The sequence below is a fragment of the Bos mutus genome, chromosome 7, assembly GCF_027580195.1.
Source record: "Bos mutus isolate GX-2022 chromosome 7, NWIPB_WYAK_1.1, whole genome shotgun sequence".
NCBI classification, from domain to species: Eukaryota; Metazoa; Chordata; class Mammalia; order Artiodactyla; family Bovidae; genus Bos; species Bos mutus.
The window spans coordinates 66,269,250-66,289,966 of NC_091623.1; the positions used below are offsets into that span (position 1 = coordinate 66,269,250).

The following is a 20,717-nucleotide window of genomic DNA, read 5'->3' on the forward strand; positions in this document are numbered from 1 at the left end:
TCACCTGCTCAATATACCTGTTACTCAGGTCATGGTGGCACATCCCTGGTGGCAAAGATGGTAAAGAATCTGCTTACAATGCAGGAGACCCGGGTTCGATAATCCCTGGGTCAGGAATGGCACCACTCCAGTATTCCTGCCTGGAGAATTTCATGGATAGAGGAGCCTGGTGGGCCATAGTCACTGGGGTTGCAAAGAGTCAGACACAATTGAGTGACACTTTCACTTTCATAATGAGCTAAATCGTGCAGGATAACTAAGTAGGAAATCAGTATGTACAAGAGTGGAGAACAGAAGTTTTCAGGACTTGACACAGGAGTCCCTTGAGCTGTGTTACCAAAGTCCACTGGTGAAGGTCTGAAATGTGCTACAATTAGACTGAAAATAAAAATGTAATTGTTGACGGGATTATGAAGTTGAATATTTAAGCAGGTATAACAAAATTGTGTCTCTTTTACACAGCTGGACGGATATCATGTCTGGCTGGGGAACATGTCCCCTATCTAGTATTACAAAACCAAACCTGTTGATGAAGTCTGTCTCAGTGGGCAGTACAGTGAGGAACGTAAGTGATGATGGAATCACAATATGTGTAAGTTGGTAGAATTGGTGTTTGAGCAGGTTTTGATAAGTGACTGTGTTTTGTCTCTTTTTAACCTGATTGTACTTTGAGGATGGAGACTCTGTCTCACTGGAGAATGGTTCCTCTCTAGCTATGGTTGTAAAACAGAAGGGATGGAAAGCCACGCTTCCAGCATTTTTAACTGAACATGCTATTTGGAACCAGTGATACTGTCTGAGCCCACAGCATAGAATAGAAGCTGCAGTGCTGGCAGGGACAAAATTCTCTGTGCCATAGCCCTGTGTGAAGGGCAGACTGAGGCTTATGGCAAACATCTGAGTGCCTCCCAGCAAAGACGTCTTGGACTTCAAACGAGGGAGTTTCTACTTAAAGGGTGTTTACTGCTAGTCTAGGACATTATTAATTAAAGCTACTCATATAACCAAAGGACATAAAATGATCTTGAAATCTGAAATACCCATAACATCTGGGATGATGGAGAAACACCCAAATAGGGAAGGCAGTGCCTAGAAGTGTTCCGTAATAACATGGAAATGGTTTATAAAGAATCATGCTCTCTGGGGAATCTTAGGAGGAAACACTCACAGTTCCCGTGTTGCTCTTCCTCTAGGACAGACTTTGGAATCAACAGAGGACCTGCTGGAACCAACTGCCCAGGTAGACAGCACGCAATGAACAGCTCTAAAGTGAACAACCAAGAGCTACTGGGATTATGGGTAGTACTTCCAGGGTGAATAGATAACATACTATTTGGAAGTCCACCACTCTGAGTGAGGAAGTTAAAAATAAATCAGTTGGCTCATTAAGGTTGAAATGCATGCTGTTTTCCCAGCACTGATGAAAGGACTGAATGGTGATAAACATCCTGTATCTTTGACTTTTACTGACTCATGGGCAGTGGCCAATGGCCTGGCCATATGGTTAGGCAGGAGGGCAGTGGCAACCTGGCCTATAAAAGGGATGTCCATATGGGACACACAGCCCTGTGGGAATTAGAGGGATGCATTAAAGTAGGACACGTTGATGCCCATCAGAACTCCTTTCCAGGCTTGGAAGGTGAATGGAATCACAGGCAGATATCCCCCTGTGCTCTCCTGAGACAGCCACCCGCATCTAAGAAGCTAAGTGGATATGGGGTTAGTGCAGCAATGTGAGACTGGCTTACCCTAGACACACTCTTCTTGTACACTCTGATGCACAAAATGCCAGTAAGAACTGTTCTGTCTGCCAGCAAAAAAAGGCAGAGACTGCAGATGGCTGTGTGGCAGATTCCCAGTTGTGACGGCCCTGAACATATGTGGCAAGCTATCGGGTAGCCCTGGGTGACTTTGCTGACTCGGGGCCAGGCTTTTCTTACCCAGTGGTAGAGGCAAGTGCTCAGAGTGTTGTAAGAGAACCGGAACAGAAGACAGGGCACCAATTTGGATGGCTGAGCTCCATTTCTTCAGAGTAAGGAACATACTTTTACAGCCCATAATGTCCAGTGGGTAAAGGCAGCCCTTCAGAGAGAGTCTGATAGAGAATTGAACAGGTAACCGAAACCGTGGTTGTCTAAATGGGGAGAGAAAGGTGTGAGAGGCTGGCCTGCAGGACAAGAAGAGCTAGAGGAGGGTCTGCACAGGGTAGAGTCCAGTGTTGTTCTGGGAGGGAGGAAGTGGCGGATGGTGCTAGTGTGATTAGGCAGTTCTCACCAAGGACAGAGGACACTGGGATGAGAGCTTTTTTTTCTTTCTCAGATCACCTCAACCTTTTTCTCCCTCTGAGTTAGCAGTCAGATGACCGAAGTGGCAAGTGCAAGAAACAGAGATGATTTCTAAGCCAGAAACTGTAAATACGTGTCTTAATCTTTGTTACAATTCCTAAGGGCCTGTGATGAACCTTCACTCCATGGAGCAAAACTGGGGCTCACAGTGATTGCCGCTATATGGCCTGGTGGTAAAGACAGCCACCCACTCTGCACCCTTGTAACCTTACCTTGTTTGAGAAGTGGATGAGGGGGAGGCACTTGCCAGACTAAGTACTGCTGTCTGTAATCTAGACTGGCACAGGGGCTGAACCTAAGTCACTTCGAAAGGTAGAAAAATTTGAGTATGAATGAAGGAAAAAAGGGGGAAAAAAAAAAGACTCAGCAAAACATGATACTGTCTGTTGCTCCATTATACCACATGCCTGAAAGGGTGAAGCCATACCTTACTTCTGAAAGCACTCCTGCTTGCTTTCTAATTGAGGTGGTGTTGATTTGCAATGCTGTATTAGTTTCAGATATATAGCGAACTAGTCCAATTATACGTATGTATGTATATATCTGTTATATTCCAGATTCGTTTTCACTATAGGTTACTACAAGATACTGAGTGGTTTCCTGTACTATACAGTCTATGTTGTTATCTATTTTATACATAGTCGTGTACAGCTATTCACCCCAAACTCATCTATCCCTCCCCCCAACTCCTTCCCCTTTGGCAACCATAAGTTTATTTTTCATGTCTGTGAGTCTATTTCTGTTTTCTAAATAAGTTCATTTATATCTTTTTCTTTCTTTTTTTTTAACATGTAAGTGAGATCATATGATACCACTTATGAGAATCTGATTTCCTTCCTTCCTCAGTCAGAAGTTCATGTAGCAATCTGGACTTATACTGACCCCTTAATCTGTGGGATCCAACACTCTTTATAGGTAGAAAGTGTCAGAACTGGGTTGAATTATAGGATATCCAGCAGGTATTGGGTAACAGATTGGAGGTGTGGGAAGAACTACCTCATCTCCTCACACACACACACACACAGAGGAATTGGTTTCAGAACCCTTTTTACTGTTCTATTTCTAAATTTTATTAATTTACCAATTAGTTCTTAAGTGATACTGTATTACTGTTTTAGGTTAGGTTACAAGCCAGACTCACAGAATAAAATGGAAAACTTCTACGTCTATGCATTAGACGCATCAGTCATCTATTCTCTGAATATCCTTTACACCTCGTTATAACACCACTGTGCGTGTGTGTGCGCTAAGTTGCTTCAGTCGTGTCTGACTCTGTGACATGCCATAAACCGTAGCCTGCTAGGCTAATCTTAGAACTCAATTTTCGGGGAGCTAGGTGAAATTCTTGCATTAAAAGACTTTACTAAGATAGTTAAGTTAAATCACATCAAACTGCCAAAATGTGGCTGTTTTTTTAACTTCAAAAGGCAATTCTGTATGGTTCAACCTAATGGTTATAAACTGCCATTGTTAATTCAAGAATATTTTCCTAGAAAATTAACAACAGTATGTAATTTTTCTGAATTAGTGGTATAGCAGTAGGCATAGCATTTGTTTACAATCTTTTAACCACCCTCATACTGGAGTGAATTTAACATTACTGTGTAAAGAAACTGTGGTAAAAATTATGATATCAGTGGTATGGTATTGTGGAATCAAAACTTTAAGCATCAATTCTTATTCTCCATCTAAAATGTAAACCCCTAAGAAGGTCACAGGTTGCTTTAAGAGGCTTCATAAACACATAAGCCAAATTTATATGTGAGTGCATACATCATACATACTTTCTCTTGGGGGAGAATCCCAAGAGAATTCTCAAAAACCTAAGGTCCCAAATAACTTTTGAGAGTTTTGAAATGATATTTATGAGTATAAAGAGTCCAATGTAAATAAACTCTTATATTCCATTTTGTTCAAGAAAGGATTAAAAGTAACAAAAATGTGGAAGGAATGAAACTCATTATAGATTAATGCTTACATTCTTCTGGAAACTGTGTGGATAAGTAAACATTTTTCAGCAAAGTGAAAAGACTTTTGCCTTTCATCCAAGGTTTGTAAACTTGCTTCTAAGTATGTTTCCACATGTTTTTAACGATGAACAAATTAAAGAGGAAGATGAGGACAAAGAAAAAGGAACTAGAGTAACCAGGAAAAATGAAAATGTGAGATAAATGAGACAATATATGAAAGGTTAACATAAAATCAGAATAGGTAAATTTTTTTCTAATCCAAAGGTAATGAACACAATCATAAAAACAAACAAGCAAAACAATGAAGAAAAGAGCAACTAACCATGTAATAGATTTACCTTTGCAAAGACCACTGGAAAATAAAAGTAGGGAGGTACTGAAACAACGTGGAAGGGACAGAAAATTGAAAAAGAGAAAAAATTAAAAGGAAAAAGAGGGAAGAAAAATCAAGACTATACCATATTTTCAATAAAAATCTTATTTTGAGAACAGTATTTGAAGCCTTTCTGGAGCATAATGAAAAAGGATAAAACTAACCTGTTGTACAAACTCCAAGGGTACTGGTGTGGCTTGTGTAAATGCTTCCAGATGAATGCCATGCACAGGGTCTTCAACTATCAGACAGCCAATGTCAAACCATCTGCAACAGAATGTGTGAGTTTCAAGTTGTGTATGTGCTAAGTAAGTTCTATGAATTGATAAAGTACTGTCCTTCGGATAAAACGCTAGCAGACTGATTAAAAGATAAATCATAAAAAAACATATATAACTGCCCTGTTGGCTTAATTTCAACAGGGGAAAAAATGGGGAAGAACAACAAAAATAATTGAAAACCACGCATCATGGAAAATTCCTTTTCTTGCTAAGATTTGGGGAGAAGAACGGCAATTAGAGGTATTCAAATATGCAACAGATATATTTATTCATCTGAAAATTCAAATAGCTTATCATAATTAAAAACATCATTTGCTAACATATGGGAAATTTTATACTACCAACTCTATGATTAGTATATAGCCAAGTTGCAAAATTACTAGCTGACCTAAAAATAAGCTCATTCAGGAAAAAAAAAATCCTCTCCTCATTCCTGATAAATGTTTCTAATCACAATTTCTGAATTGTTCACAGTGAATCAGACTTTGAGGACAGCTTCACGAAATCAAGAAAAATTTCTTCCATTTTAAGATACACATTAAGAAGTGATAAATTTTAAAACTGACTTAGGTGAGGTTATCAGTACATCATCAGCATTTTAATTAACCAGAAGCAGGAAATCATGGTTTTAAATGAGAAGATACAGAGCAAGAAAATTTAAACATATGCAGATTAAAGTGCTATGAAATATAATACAGATTAGGAAACTTTTTTTAACATATTCAAAGAAACAACAGAACAGTAAACAGAATAACAACTTTGCTTGAATGGTAAAATGGCAGTTCATTATGTCTACAGTATTCACATTCCAAAACTTTGCTTCAAATTGAGAGCCTTAAATAAGTGATCTTATATGAATCGTTATTTAAGTATTTCATTTGGTATATGAATCATTATTTTATTTGGGATATGACTCAGTATTTTATTTTACACAATTGTGTATCGTGCAGATAGCAGAGGACTGCAGTGACTCAGCTCCCAGGCACGGCACGGACTTCCTGGAAAGCGGCGTCCCAGAAGGTACAACAGTCTTCACACAATGCGGGTGAGCACACACTGGAACTCCCCGTGTCCACACTGCTCTCATGCCCCCATGTGTCAGCCTGAGCATCCCATTCTCCCCCAGCTCAAATCCAAAGTGCCATCACTGTCAGGATCACGGAGACCTCTTCAGTACCTCTCACGGGTGCTGCTGGCCGAGTAACTTTGCCTTCTGCCTCCACCCTCCTGTCCTTCTACCCAACTTCCACTCTCCACCCAGGGGAGAAAGAGTAGCGGTCGCCACTGCTCATACTCAAGGACAGTCACCAAAGAACTCTCTCCTCCTCCTCACCCTCTCCTTGTGGCTGGTGAAATAAGGCAGACTTGGCCAAATCCCATAAGGAAGTCACCTGGACTTAAGAAGAATGGTCGTTCCAAGACTTTGGATTTTATGTAGCAGGAAAAAATCGAAATAGAACCTGAGGAGCTGATACAGGTATGCCAGTTTGTATTTTACCGAAGAAAGACTATCTACCATCACCGATTACTTCCCAAAAGGACATTTTAATCCACTTTACACATAACCCAATACTTTTAAACTTGATAGGTTAATTTCAGAATAAGGACAGTTCATGCTTACATAGGTATTTTTCCATTTTGGTACACAAGATGCTAATTTTCCTCATGGAGCATGAACTGATGCAAAGGTCATCACAGATAGCTAGGTCTTTACTGGCTCTGCTCTGTAGGGGCCACACAACATTGGTCTTTTCTTGCCTTAGTTATAAGCATGCATTTCTCTATCTTCTGTGCATTTATTTCCTATGGGAACATCACAAAGGTTAGTAGCCAAAGCAGACTATCAAGTGTTTTGGGTTGTAGATTTGCTGTTTGCTCTCATGTTCTTCCTCTATCCCCCTTCTGTATCTTAATATCACAACCTTTCCATCCTCTCTCATTCTTGACCATACTGGAAACCATCAACAGACTTCCTAATACTACTTATTTGCTACTCTTCTGCTCAAAAAAGCATTGTTTGGCAGGAAAAAATATTATGTCTAGGTATGATGGTGCAGTTGATAGCGGACCAATGAAAAGCTGGATGAGATTATAAATTATAACCCAAGGTATCCAAGAGCTGTAGGAGCAAGGAAGATAAAATAGAGTAATGTTCTCGACAGAGACAACTTTATAAAGGTACCCTTTAAGACCTTCAGCTGGTGCTGAGCACTACCCAGTCTGGGCTCAGGTCAGTCGTGACTGCAGTGCACCAAACCACCCCTTTCACACACCTCACTACTGTTCACTGCAGCAAACAGTGAACCTTCTCAGGATTACCTGAAGACTCTCGAGTTTCTTATAAACGATACCTGGCTTTAAAAGACTGTGAAGTGAGGCATCGACAAAGACAGCGCCTTATCGTTACACCAAAAGGAGGCTAAATGAGGCCCATACACTGGATTCAGTAGACAAGGATCTTTAATGACTCATACTAAAGAAAACAGTGGTAAAGGTAGAAGAAAAGATATAGATATTTAATAGATAAATTGAATCTATTTTAAAAAAACAAAAAACAAAAACAGTGTATGGGCTACACAGCAGCAGACAGGTAAATAGAAGATACTCAAACTAAAGAATACAGAGGAAAACTAGAGGGAGCAAGTAGAGGGAAGTGGGGCCTGACCACCTGAGACATGCAGAGTACAGTCAGAAGGTGAACAATGTGTCACTGGAGTCCTAGACAGAGAAAAGGGCCAGAAGCCAATTCTGAAGGTAAAGTGGCTAAGAACTTTCCAGAACGGACAAAAGACATAAATCTAGTGAAAGACAGAAAGAATCAAGCTTGGTGAATCCAGAGAAGTTTAACACATAAGCAACACAGCACACCTATACGAACTATAGTAAAACTGCAAACCATAGTGACGAACAAAACCGTAAAAGCAGCAGAACATCACATTCCCTTCACAGAAACAGCAAGCTGGACAGCTGATGCAGCGGAAATGATGGGAGCCAGAAAACAGTGCAATGGCATCTTTAAAGTATTACATAAGAAATCTGCCGATCTTCAGAGAAAACACCCTACGGAAACAAAGGTACGCAAAGGCATTTTCGGACCAAAGCTAAGAGAACTCATGGCTGAAGTCTAATGCAGTACAAAGAATGTTTTTAGGCAAAGTGAGAATGATCCCAGACTTAAAACCAAAAATGAAGGACGGTCTTCAAAGAATCAATGTAAGTGAACAGAATGCACAGAATACTAACAATATCTTGAGTTTAAAATATATGCACAATTAAGATAACTTACAATACTGCACAAGATGTAGGGGGTAAATTGTATTATCAACAGTCATAATTTGTACTATAATGTAATACATGGAAAAGGCATGATGGAATCTCTAAGGTAACCCTTACATCAATATTAAAAGGTTAATCGAGGGGAAAAAATGAAATAATAATGATCAGTGGATTGTTGCTTCGTGCTTATACAGAAAGTTCAAACTTCCCAACTGAATATTCAAAGCTCCTCAGTCTGTCCCCAGACTACACCTGACTTTCTATCCAACAATGTTTAGCCAAGCTGATATAATCTCTGACATCTAAATGTGTCTTAATCATCTTTACACTCTTCTTCCACATAGCCTGTCCTACCTATTCTTTTTCACTTATCCAAATTTTAACTACTCTTCAAACTTCAGTTCAAGTACTAACCATTCATGACTCTTATCTGACACTGCTGCTGCTACTGCTAAGTCGCTTCAGTCGTGTCCGACTCTGTGCGACCCCATAGATGGCAGCCCACTAGGCTCCTCTGTCCCTGGGATTCTCCAGGCAAGAATACTGGAGTGGGTTGCCATTTCCTTCTCCAATGCATGAAAGTGAAAAGTGAAAATGAAGTCTCTCAGTCATCCCCGACTCTTAGCGACACCAAGGACTGCAGCCTACCAGGCTCCTCCATCCATGGGATTTTCCAGGCAAGAGTACTGGAGTGGGGTGCCAATGCCTTCTCCTTATCTGACACTATTCCACATCAAATTATTTCCAGTGAACATGTATGTAACATTTCCTATAAGTAAAGATTTACACACTTACAGAGTCACTTAAAACTGTCTATCTGTGTATACATTTTCTCTCCCACCTGGTCTATAATAGACCCTCAAAGTTGGAGTACATTTTGTACACTATAGCTACAAAGTACTAAGCACAGTGTTACTCAATACTAAAACAAAAATTACATGAGTCAAAGTCGCTCAGTCATGTCCAACTCTTTGCGACCCCGTGGACTGCACCAAGCCAGAATACTGGAGGGGGTAGCCGTTCCCTTCTCCAGGGGATCTTCCCAACTCAGGGATACAACCCAGGTCTTCCACATTTCAGGCTGATTCTTTACTAGCTGAGCCACAAGGGAAGCCCAAAAGCAACAAAATCACACGGTAAATAGGAAGAAGGTAGCTCTCAACAGTTGGAAGTTATTTTAATATAAGACAATTCTGCAAATTAAAAAAATTCTCTGATCAAAAAATCCATCCATTAAAAGTTTAATGCCCTCAAAAACAATGACAAATTATGCTGTTAGAGGTTTTTTCCCAACCTACATAGATGAGAGGCAGTGCTCAACAGAACTCAAACCTGGTGACTGCCTCCAGGCCATCCTGCCAGACCTCCCATTACTCTGAACAGCTATGCAAGATGATAGCTGTTTGTTATGGAAGTCAGCATCCAAGTCAAAGCTACACCATTCTATCTTATTTAATTGATAATTAACACAGTCTTAGAATTCAGGCAACACAATGTAAATTTTATAATTAAAAAGGAGAAAATAAGAGTAGAAATGTGCTACACAGGTCACATAACTAATGAGATGATATAGCTAGGCCATAACATATTTTCTGTCTGATTCTAAAGTAAGATACATTTTTTACTAGACATTCAGTGTGAGCAATTCTATTTTTGCTCCTAAGGGAAATATAATAAGCCCCTCACTGAACCCATTATAAACAAACAACAGTCTGTTGTCCAACAAACTGGACAACCTAGAAGAAATGCATAAATTCCTAAAAACACACACAATCTACTAAGACCGAAGCATGGCAGCATTATTTCCAACCACCGAGGCATGGCAGCAACCTAAGTGTGTGTCCATGAAAAACAAAATGTGATTTATGTATACACATTCAAACACACACACACATATATATATATACATGTGGTGTGGTATATATATTTATATGCATGTGGATATAAAATAGTATCTTATTCCATTAAAAAGGAAGGAAAACCCTGCCATTTGCAATAATATGGATGGAATTAAGGGAATTAAAGTAAGTCAGAGAAAGATAAATACCATAGGCTCTCCCTTACCTGTGGAGGTGGGGAAGTAAATTCACAGATACAAAGGACAGACTGGTGGATGCAGAGGCAGGAGTGGGAGACAGGGTAAAATGGATGAAGGGGATTAAAAGGTACAAAGTTCCAGGTATAAAATAAGTCATGAAGATGTAATGTACAGCGTGGGATTAATCATGAATTTTGCATATTTGAAAGCTGCTAAAAGATGAAAAGATCTTGTCATGAAAGTTCTCTTTATAAGAAAAAAACAATTATAACTATGCTTTTTAAAAAAAAAAAGCCTCTTACTTGTCAGGAAGCAATTCTGCTATGAAGTTTTCTACTGACACAGCAGTCTGTTTTTCATGAATCACTCCAGTTCGACGCAAACTATCTATCCGTTCCTGGGCACCCTGAATAGAAACAGCGTATATTAGAAACTATTTCAAGTTAATCAGTATTAAATATGCTAATTGATGATTATATAAGTAATATGTGTACACATTTATACCCAAATACATATATACTCATTATAAACATGAAAACATACAGAACAACAGAGAGTAAATAGTGAAGAGGCTCGCTCATATTCCCCTTAGTACTGATAGTCTGCAACACATCCTCCAAGTTATTCCTATATGCATTATTATTTTGGTTGCTATTGTGGAATGAATAATTTTATATTCCATGGTCTAATTGGTTATTACTAATATAAGAAAACTAGGTGTTTTTAATGTTTTTAATGGCCTCTGGCAAGAGGCCATCTTAAATGTTTCAATCCTAGTAGTTCTTTGGTTGATTCTCTCAAATTTTTCTAGGTAAGCAATCTTATCAATAGTAAATATGTTTTTTTCTCTTCTGAGTCCTTTTATATATATGGCCATGGATGGAGGAGCGTGGTAGGCTACAGTCCATGGGGTTGCAAAGAGTCGGACACAAATAAGCGACTTCACTTTTAAAATATGCACCAAAATGACAGTTTTTTTAACTGAAGTGTATTCATTACACCAAAGCTTAATCAAGAAAATAATTGCCATTTATGAAATAAAACCGAGGGGCTGAGAATACTATACAGATAACTCAAAAATCATGAATGAAATATATATCTATAGTAGGAAACTAAAAGCTGGATTAGCAAGGACAAGGCTGCCATTTACTACTTTCATTTTAATCGCTTCATACAAGTACTCAGAAATGATATGAGAATGAGTTCAAAAAGCTACATAAAACACTTCTGAGTAAAACTAGTCATGGATAATACACCTATTTTTATCATGAACAGCAGCACTAAGCAGTGAATGAGATTATGAGGTCAATTCTTCAAAAACAAAAATTAAGAAAGCCAGGGCACTTTTAGAAACAATAGAATTTATTTCAGAGACAAATAAAAAAAAAGAAGTGAGAACATGTAAACCAACTTGTCATTAGTTACTAAACATGAAAGATGAAAGAAGATGTGATTTAAACTACAATGGAATCAAGCTGTATTTCTGCTTACTCTTGTATCTCGGCTACCTAGCACAACATCTAACTTAACAGGTACTCAGTAAGAACTTACAACATGAAAAAGTGAACAAGAGAAACATCAAGGGCTTCTAAAGGCCTACAGCGCTAACGTTAGGCATCACCAAATTGAATGTGGAGATCACTACTGAATTTGGAAGAAAATATAACAGCTAAGATGAACTTAATTCTTTGTATGGGATAAAGTACATCTGCCTAATTCACTCCTCCCAAAAGGTAGTTATGGCTAATTTTTATTCTAAAAATGTTTAAATAAATGTTAATTCAGTAAAAGCTATACAGGGATTAGTGGGCTGTTTATAGAGATTCATTCGCAACTTTTTAAAGATGGTATCTCAACTATGTACCATTAAAAAATAGTCCTAGATTTCATGCTCCCAGGAAACAGAAACTCAGTCAGTTCATTTTTAACTACCCTATAGCACAGGGCTTATACTGCATAAGGTTCACAAAATATTTACCTGAACTGAATTAGCACCTATGAAAGATAGGATGGTGAGTTGGGAAGACAAGTTTACTTCTTGTTTTTATTCATGGAATCCAGAATATGCAGAGCAGGTAAATCAGCCTCTCTCCTCCTCTGACCACAGCATTTACTTAAATGCACATCTTTTAGAGTCACAAGTAGAGACACTTTAATATTAGTCCCATGTTTTGAAAAGGGAATTTTAATTTTATTTTTCAGCAGTGAAAGTGAAGTCACTCACTCATGTCCGACTCTTTGTGAGCCCATGGACTATAGCCTACCAGGCTCCTCCATCCATGGGATTTTCCAGGCAAGAGTACTAGAGTGGGTTGCCACCTCCTTCTCCAGAGGATCTTTCTGACCCAGGGATCGAACTTGGTCTCCCACATTGTAGGCAGATGCTTTACTGTCTGAGCTACCAGGGAACTTAGCAGTGAAGGAGAATAAAAAACTAGGTAGTTTAAAGGCTTGGTTAATTTGAAGTAATTATCTCAGAACTGAAATAAGATGCAGAAAGGCCTCTAGAGGTTACACTGTGCTCTGAGAGCTTAAACTAAGCAACTTGGATTCCACACTTCTTCATAATTTCTAATGGATAGTAACAACATGTCTGTTGAATATAACCTATAAGACAGTCGTCATAAATATACTTGGTTTTTCAGTAAAAGTAATACTTAGCATTAAAGAAGTCTTGGGAGCTTCCTAACTTTAATTATGGCTGATTAATTTCCTTACATCAAAAAATCAAGAGAGTTCCAGAACAACATCTACTTCTGCTTTACTGACTATGCCACAGCCTTTGACTGTGTGGATCACAATAAACTGTGGAAAAGTCTTCAAGAGATGGGAATACCAGACCACCTGATCTGCCTCCTAAGAAATCTGTACACAGGTCAGGAAGCAACAGTTAGAACTGGCAGGCTGTGTATTGTCACCCTGCTTATTTAACTTATATGCAGAGTACATCACGTGAAATTCCAGGCTGGATGAAGCACAAGCTAGAATCAAGATTGCTGGGAGAAATATCAATAACCTCAGATATACAGATGACACCACCCTTATGGCAGAAAGCGAAGAACTAAAGAGCCTCTTGATGAAAGTGAAAGAGGAGACTGAAAAAGTTGGCTAAAAACTCAGCATTCAGAAAACTAAGATCATGGCACCTGGTCCCATCACTTTATGGCAAATAGATGGGGAAACAATGGAAACAGTGTCAGACTTTATTTTTTGGGCTCCAAAATCACTGCAGATGGTGACTCCAGCCATGAAATTTAAAGATGCTTGCTCCTTGGAAGAAATGTTATGACCAACCTAGACAACATATTAAAAAGCAGAGACATTACTTTGCCAACAAAGGTCTGCCTAGTCAAAGCTATGGTTTATCCAATAGTCATCTATGGATGTGAGAGTTGGACTATAAAAAGCTGAGTGCCGAAGAATTGATGCTTTTGAACTGTGGTGTTGGAGAAGACTCTTGAGAGTCCCTTGGACTGCAAGGAGATCTAACCGGACCATCCTAAAGGAAATCAGTCCTGAATATTCATTGAAAGGACTGATGCTGAAGCTGAAATGCCAATATTTTGGCCACCTGATGCAAACTGACTCATTTGAAAAGACCCTGATGATGGCAAGGATTGAAGGCAGGAGGAGAAGGGGATGACAGAGGATGAGATAGTTGGATGGCATCATCTACTCAACGGACATGAGTGTGAGCAGGCTCTGGGAGTTGGTGATGGACAGGCAGGCCTGGCATGCTGCAGTCCATGGGGTCACAGTCAGACACGACTGAGCAACTGAACTGAACTGAAACAATTTCATATGCATAAAGGAAAACGTAGGTTTAGTTCAAAAAACCATTCACTTCAAATAGAAGCAGATGGATAGAAAAAAATCTGGTTTGAAATTTTAATACTCTGCTTTATTTTCTTCTCATTAGCTCCCTCTAGTGTACCCAAAATAAACAACTGATAAAATTACAAATTAGTTTGATATTTATATCAGTTTCAATGAATTTGAAGCTTGTATTAAAGACTGTGGAAAAGGAAACGATGTCTAAATTTGAAGGGCAAAAACCAATACTAAAACAAATCTGTCAAATAATAGCAAAATCACAACATAAACTAAACTATGTTCATAAAATTAGGTTTTTACAGAAAAAAATCTCCATCAGCCTTTCAAGTTCAGTATCTAGTTATCTGAAATATCTTTGATGTAATGATATTTAGCACAACAAAATATTGAAGACTCAAGCCTTAAAAACCATGAAATTCTGAGTTACATTCCAAAAATCATGTAGTGATCTATCATTAGAAAGTATTAACGACTTATCAGCTGACAACTTTATCTGGTCCTTTTTCTGTTTTTTTCCAGAACAATCAGAAACCACATGACTTGCCAGAAGATTTTACTGAGTCACTGTGTCATTTGCGTCCATAACATCCAAAACGTTATTTGGAATTGTCCCTTTGGATGACACTCGGGAGGATTTAATGTTCTGAGGTAATCTGGGGACATGAGATATGTCTTTATTTTCTACTGGGAGAGGGCAGAGCTTATAAAGAGGAGATGAGAAAGGTGATTCCATTACAAGTACGTATTCAGTCAGAACATTTTAGGAAAGAACACATGTGGAAACTGAGGAAGGAGAAGCTGAGTTCCTAAAAACTCTCTGGGTCTACCTCGACCTTGCAGAGTCTTTGTGTCTCACCAGAAGCGCACAGAGACAAGTGTGAAGACAGTGTGCTGTCTGATGGCAAAGGCACTATCACAGCATGGCAGCAGACGGGCAGCTAGAGCTCTCTTAAGGGAAATATCTGTTCTGGTAAGGTTTGTTTACCCCAAAGTTTGAAACAGCTCCCAGAGTGAAAACGTCTTTTGCATTAGACTGTTTAGTTGAGAAAATTACTTTTAAAAGTTTACCCTAGCACTTTCAATTGTACTGTTTGTGGCTTGATACCAAATTACCTCAATAAGGCTGCTAGATATTCATTTAAAAAAACAAAAAACAAGGCAGTATTCTAAGAGTTCATATCTGTAAATAAAACAAAGATCTATGCTCCTGTAGACCTTAAATTCTAGTGGGAAAAAAGCATTAAAAATAAAAAAAATAATATAAATTATATAGTAGATCAGAAAATGCTGAATGCTATAGGAGGAAAAACAAAAAGGAGGGTCAGAGGGATCAGGAGTGCAGGATCAGTGGCAGCAGCCTGCAGTACTAAACCAGGCAGTCAGGACAGGCCTCGCTGCACAGGGAAGACTTGAGGACTAGAAGGAGGTTAGGGAGCCAACCAAGTAGGTATGTGAGAAAAGTGTCTCACAGAGAGCTAGTGGAAAGGCTGCAAGAGAGCAGCCTGTTAGACAAGGATAAGACCTGCAAGGAGGCCAATACAGCTGGCATGGAGGGAGCAAGGGGGAAGACTAGAGACGAAGCCAGAGGAACAACAGAAGGCCACTGGTGTTGCCACTGTCAGAATAGTAGGGAGGCTTCCTAAAAAACTTACAAACAGCATTACCATATGATTCAGCAACCCCACTCCTGGGCATATATCTGGAAAAGACAAAAACACTCTATCTTGAAAAGATACATACACCCCAATGTTCATCAATAGATGAATGGATAAATAAGATGTGGCACTGCCATTTGCAGCAAAATGACAGACCTAAAAGATTATGACATGAAGTGAAGTAAATCAGAGAAAGACAAACATGATATTGCTTATGTGAAATTAAAAAAAAAAGTACAAATGAACTTATTTACAAAACAGAAACAGATTCACAGATACAGAAAACAAACTTATGGTTACCAAAGAAGAAAGGGGATGCAGAATAAATTAGGAGTTTGGGATTAGGCTTCCCTGGTGGCTCAGATGGTGAAGTGTCTGTATGCAATGCAGGAGACCCAGGTTTGATCCCTGGATTGGGAAGATCCCTTGGAGAAAGAAATGGCAGCCCACTCCAGTACTCTTGCCTGGAAAATCCCATGGACTGAGGAGCCTGGTAGGCTACAGTCCATGGGGTCACAAAGAGTTAGACACAACTGACTTCACTTTCACTTTCATTTTGGGATTAGCAGATACACACTATATATATACAAAACAAATAATAAGAACCTACTGTATAGCACAGGGAACTATACTCAATATCTTCTAATAACCTATAATGGAAAAGAATCTAAAAGAGAATACACACACACATATATATGGTATAACTGAATTATTTTGCTATACACCAGGAACAATGAAAATCAACTATACTTCAATCAGGAATTAAAAAAAAAAAAAAAAAAAAGGCCAATTCAGCCAGGTCATATGGTGCTGTGGAAAGCACAGTAAGAAATCTGGATTTTTATACTATGGGAAACAAAGTTCTGAAAAGTTGACCTAGTGTGCTGAAAGAATTATCCTGGCTCCTCTGTTGAAGATAACCTACAGGGCTACAAGGGTAGAAACTGACGACCTGTTAGAAGGTGAATGCAAGATTTCAGCAAGACCTTGTGATGGCTTTACCCAGGGTGGGGGCAATGAAGACACTGACAAGCAGTCAGATGCTGGATGTATTTTGAACGTATAGTGAACAAGATTTCTTGATGAGTTGGACATGAGTAAGGAGAGAAGTCAAGGATGACTCCAGGTTTCTCACCTGAGAAAATGGAAGGACACAGATGTCATCAACTGAGATGGAGAAATCTTGGGGAAACAGATCAGAAGGAAAGAAAAGTAGTTGAGGACTAGATGTATTGAGACATTCAGGTGAAGGTGTCAAAAAGGCAACTTTTATATAAACCTAGTTTACATGAGAGGTCTATGCTGGAGACATAAACTCAAATCTGTCAGCACACAGCGGCTATTCAAAGCCATGGGACTGGATGAGATCATCAGGACAGTGAACACAGAAGAGGGGACAGAGATCATCAAGAGGCTGCGGAGAAAAGGAGGCACCGACAAAGAAAGCAGAAAGGAACTAGAGAGGCAGGGAGGAAACCAAGCGTGGCATCCATGAGCATAAAGACATTACGGAGGAGTCTTAAAGCCCATGCTAGAGCAAAGAAGATGGAACTACACTGGTGACCTTGAGAGCACATCCTCAGTGGAGTGGTGGGAGGTGACACCCTGACTGAAGGGACTGTTAAGACAATATGAAGCAAAGAACTAGAGATAAAAGTGTTGGTAACTCTGGAAGTTTTGCTGCAAAATGAAGCAAAAAGCTAAGGTAGGAGGTGATGGGGAAACAGGGGTAAAAAAACTAAGGTTTTCTTTGGTTTTTCTTTTTAAGGTGGGAGCAGTGTTTGTACGCTGATGAATTTTTCACTTGTTCTTGCATGTCTGTATACTGATGGTGATGATAAAACATGTATGAGAGGGAGGGCAGAACTCTCCAAACTTAGCACCTAGAAGGCTAAAGGGGACTACGTCTAGTATGGTAATAGGATTGGTTTGGATAACCGACAGTTTTTTGTTTGTTTGTTTTTAATGATTATAGGCCAGAAGACCAAGTATGTGCGATTCAAGTGGAGGTGTGAGTATGCAAGTGTATGAAATCTGTCTTCAAAATAAGCCATTCTATCATCTGCCACTATTATGTAAGGATTATAGACACCTGCAGACGCAATCACAAGGTCATCTTCATTTACCAAAAAGTACAGCAGTGTCTTACTTTTGGTGAGTGCGTTATAAGATTTAATAGGTTTCTACATGCTGGTGAGACCCTGGCACACTCTGGTTATACACAGGCATTGTGCCTATAACTTGCCAGGTAGTTGGGTCTCTAAGGTAAATCAGTTAAAAGGACAAAGGAAGAGAAGACTCAAAGTAAGCAAGCTAAGAAAGATTTTTCGGTAAGTGGCTGAGTTCCTCTTACCAAGTACAAGAGAAAAGGGGGACTCGCCAGATAAATTTAAAACCCTGCTCCCAATAATCAAAACATATTTTTAGGTTTCTTTAAAATTCCACTATCGTTGTAACACTAGAGAGTTGTCCAATTAAAAACCAAATCAGTATTTCAGTACGTAAAAACCCAACAACTCCACAGAGACCACAGAATTATCATCAGAATTATGAAAAAATAAGCCAGCAGTTTCCATATCCTAAACAGATGCTCTATTACTCACTTTTAATCCTGCTGCGTAGCCCACTGGCTGTGGGGCAATGTTGGACTGCCCGGCTTCCCCTAGAACCACAGCGAGGCCGAAGACCTCCTGGAAGGCGTCTCGGACGGCAGCAACTTTTACTTCTTTATTCGAGGTCACTACAATATCCAGTTCACCTCCAGATTCTAAAAAGACCAGAAGAAAAATTCAAATTAATGAAATTCTCGTAATTACTACATGCACTAACATTTTATGACATAATTAGTACCAACCTGGCAAAACGACGTAAGATATAGATTAACCTTTTAATTGGCTGAGAAACTGAGGCCAACAAGGTCTTGCCCAAGGTAACATAGCTACTTAGCAATGATATCAGGACTCCACCCTAGGCCTGTACATTTTGACTCTACCATGTGAAGTAAGCACACACACTTCACCCTGTCATCTAACATCTTGTTCCGAGATTTCTCAAAAAAGCTGTGAAACATTTTGCTCTTGAAACAACACTATGCTGTTCCTTAGTAAGTGTCTTTTGGAGCAGTTTAAAGTATTTTCCAAATATCTGAGCTCTTTATTATGGACTTTTTCCTGATTGGAATAATGTTCCACAGATCCCATCTTTATTGGAATTTAAGTCATCAAAACCTAAAAGCAATGGGTTACATAGGAAAGAAAAAGAATATGTCTTTTTTTCCCCTCCATGTGGGATATAGCTCTTGACCCAAGCAAAGTACTGTTCCATTAGGCTTCAGCTCAAAAAGCTGTTCACTTTGTGATGACTCATGTCACTTTTAATGATTATAAAGACAGCTCATTTAAAAAAATGTAGAAACCTAAACTGTGTTAAAATCCATTTCTAATAGTTCCTATGCTTTCTTGATACATTTGAAATTGTTATAGTGATTTCTAAAATATTTGTATAAAAAGATGGTTAAGTTCCACTAGAGTTTTGTTAGATCCAAATGGTCTAGTTTTTGCTGTCAATAGCTTTTTCACACTCAAGTCTTACTGCTTTTTATCTGCTAATAATAGAAATTTCATTTTGTATCTTTCTCTTTTTTTTTTTTTCCTTTTTCTAGATGTCATGCAGAGTACTAGGCCTGAAGAAACTCTTGGGTTTGAGTCCCGATTTTATCATTTACTAGCTCTGTTACCTTGGGGAAGTCACGGAGCTTGTTTCCTTATAGAAAAATTCCTGCCACCTCACAGAGCTTGCTCTAAGGATTAATAAGGTAAATGCTTCAAATAGGTAATGGGTCTAACACAATACCCATTAAAACAACAAGAGCTCCAAAAATGCTAATTCTTTTTTTTTCATTAAAAATAAGATCCTGTGAAAAGAATATATATACTACAAATTATATCAAACTTGATTACTATGAATATATAAAATCAATATATATGGTAGGGTCCCATTCTAAATCGTGACAATTAGAAACACAGAGACTAATTCAGCTGAATTCTTTGATTCAATTTTCTACTTAAAGGGAAGCAAAGTGGCTGTTAGCTCCACCAAGTTGTATGACAGGGAATAATAATAAATTTCTCCGAACACAAGTTCCTCATCTAAAACTTGAGGAAAATAACACCTAGCTTGCAGATCTCTTATGAGAATTAGTATCTGGCAGATCATATTTAATAAATGGTACTTACCATTAGTAGGTCTTGTCTTTTGACATTTACTAGACAGTCAATTATCAAGAGACTCAAGACTTGAGAACGTTATTAACTTTTTATTGCTACTGAAAAATCTCTGTTCAAGTACCTGGTGCACAGCTTTGGCCACTGAATTATTATCTTCAATAGATTTACTAATAATTGGTCATAAATCCTGCTGAGAGATTATGTTATTTCACTTATTGGATATGTACATTAACCATCTGGAAAATTCTTGGTAATGAGGGTTCTAAGGTGGTTAAAATTAAAATAGCTTCCCTAGCAAACCTCAGTAATGAGATATTATTAGTAAACAGATTAACAGCCTCTAAAAAGTTTATTCCTGAGTTACACATAACCACATGTAATTAAAGTAGATAACTGAAGAAATGTCAAAAGCCAAATATGAACAAAGCAACACTTCAAATGTCAATAGTGATAGTAAAATCCATATAAAGCAACACTAACCATATTTATAATTAAAATCAGCAAGTATACTAATAATTCAAATTTTTACTCCTGCAAAGTTCATGCTGTGACGTTTTCAAAAATTTTAATGACTAAGGAAAACATGAATTAAAAGCACTAAGACTAACAATCAACGTAAGAACATAGGATTGCCACTGATTATAAGACCTATAAGATTACACTCAGTGGCTGACATGAGCACATACTTTACATGGCAGATGCTGCTCTAGTTTAAGTAC

At 38.5% G+C, this 20,717-nt stretch overlaps 1 protein-coding gene and 1 long non-coding RNA gene across 2 annotated transcripts in view; one reads left to right on the top strand and one right to left on the bottom strand.

Moving 5' to 3' along the window:
* Window positions 1-20,717, bottom strand: part of PRRC1 (proline rich coiled-coil 1) — a 45,113-nt gene that overhangs the window by 6,900 nt on the left and 17,496 nt on the right. The window contains exons 6-8 of the mRNA XM_005907539.3: window positions 18,376-18,539; window positions 10,586-10,689; window positions 4,853-4,955 (exon numbers count right to left, since the gene is read on the bottom strand). Of these exons, the coding sequence (XP_005907601.2) occupies window positions 4,853-4,955; window positions 10,586-10,689; window positions 18,376-18,539 (371 nt within the window). The remainder of the gene's footprint in view (window positions 1-4,852; window positions 4,956-10,585; window positions 10,690-18,375; window positions 18,540-20,717) is intronic.
* LOC138988523 (uncharacterized) lies at window positions 1,660-20,713 on the top strand. The gene is made up of 5 exons (XR_011464794.1): window positions 1,660-2,114; window positions 5,920-6,014; window positions 14,637-14,765; window positions 17,748-17,926; window positions 19,434-20,713. It is a non-coding gene; the product is annotated as an uncharacterized lncRNA (long non-coding RNA).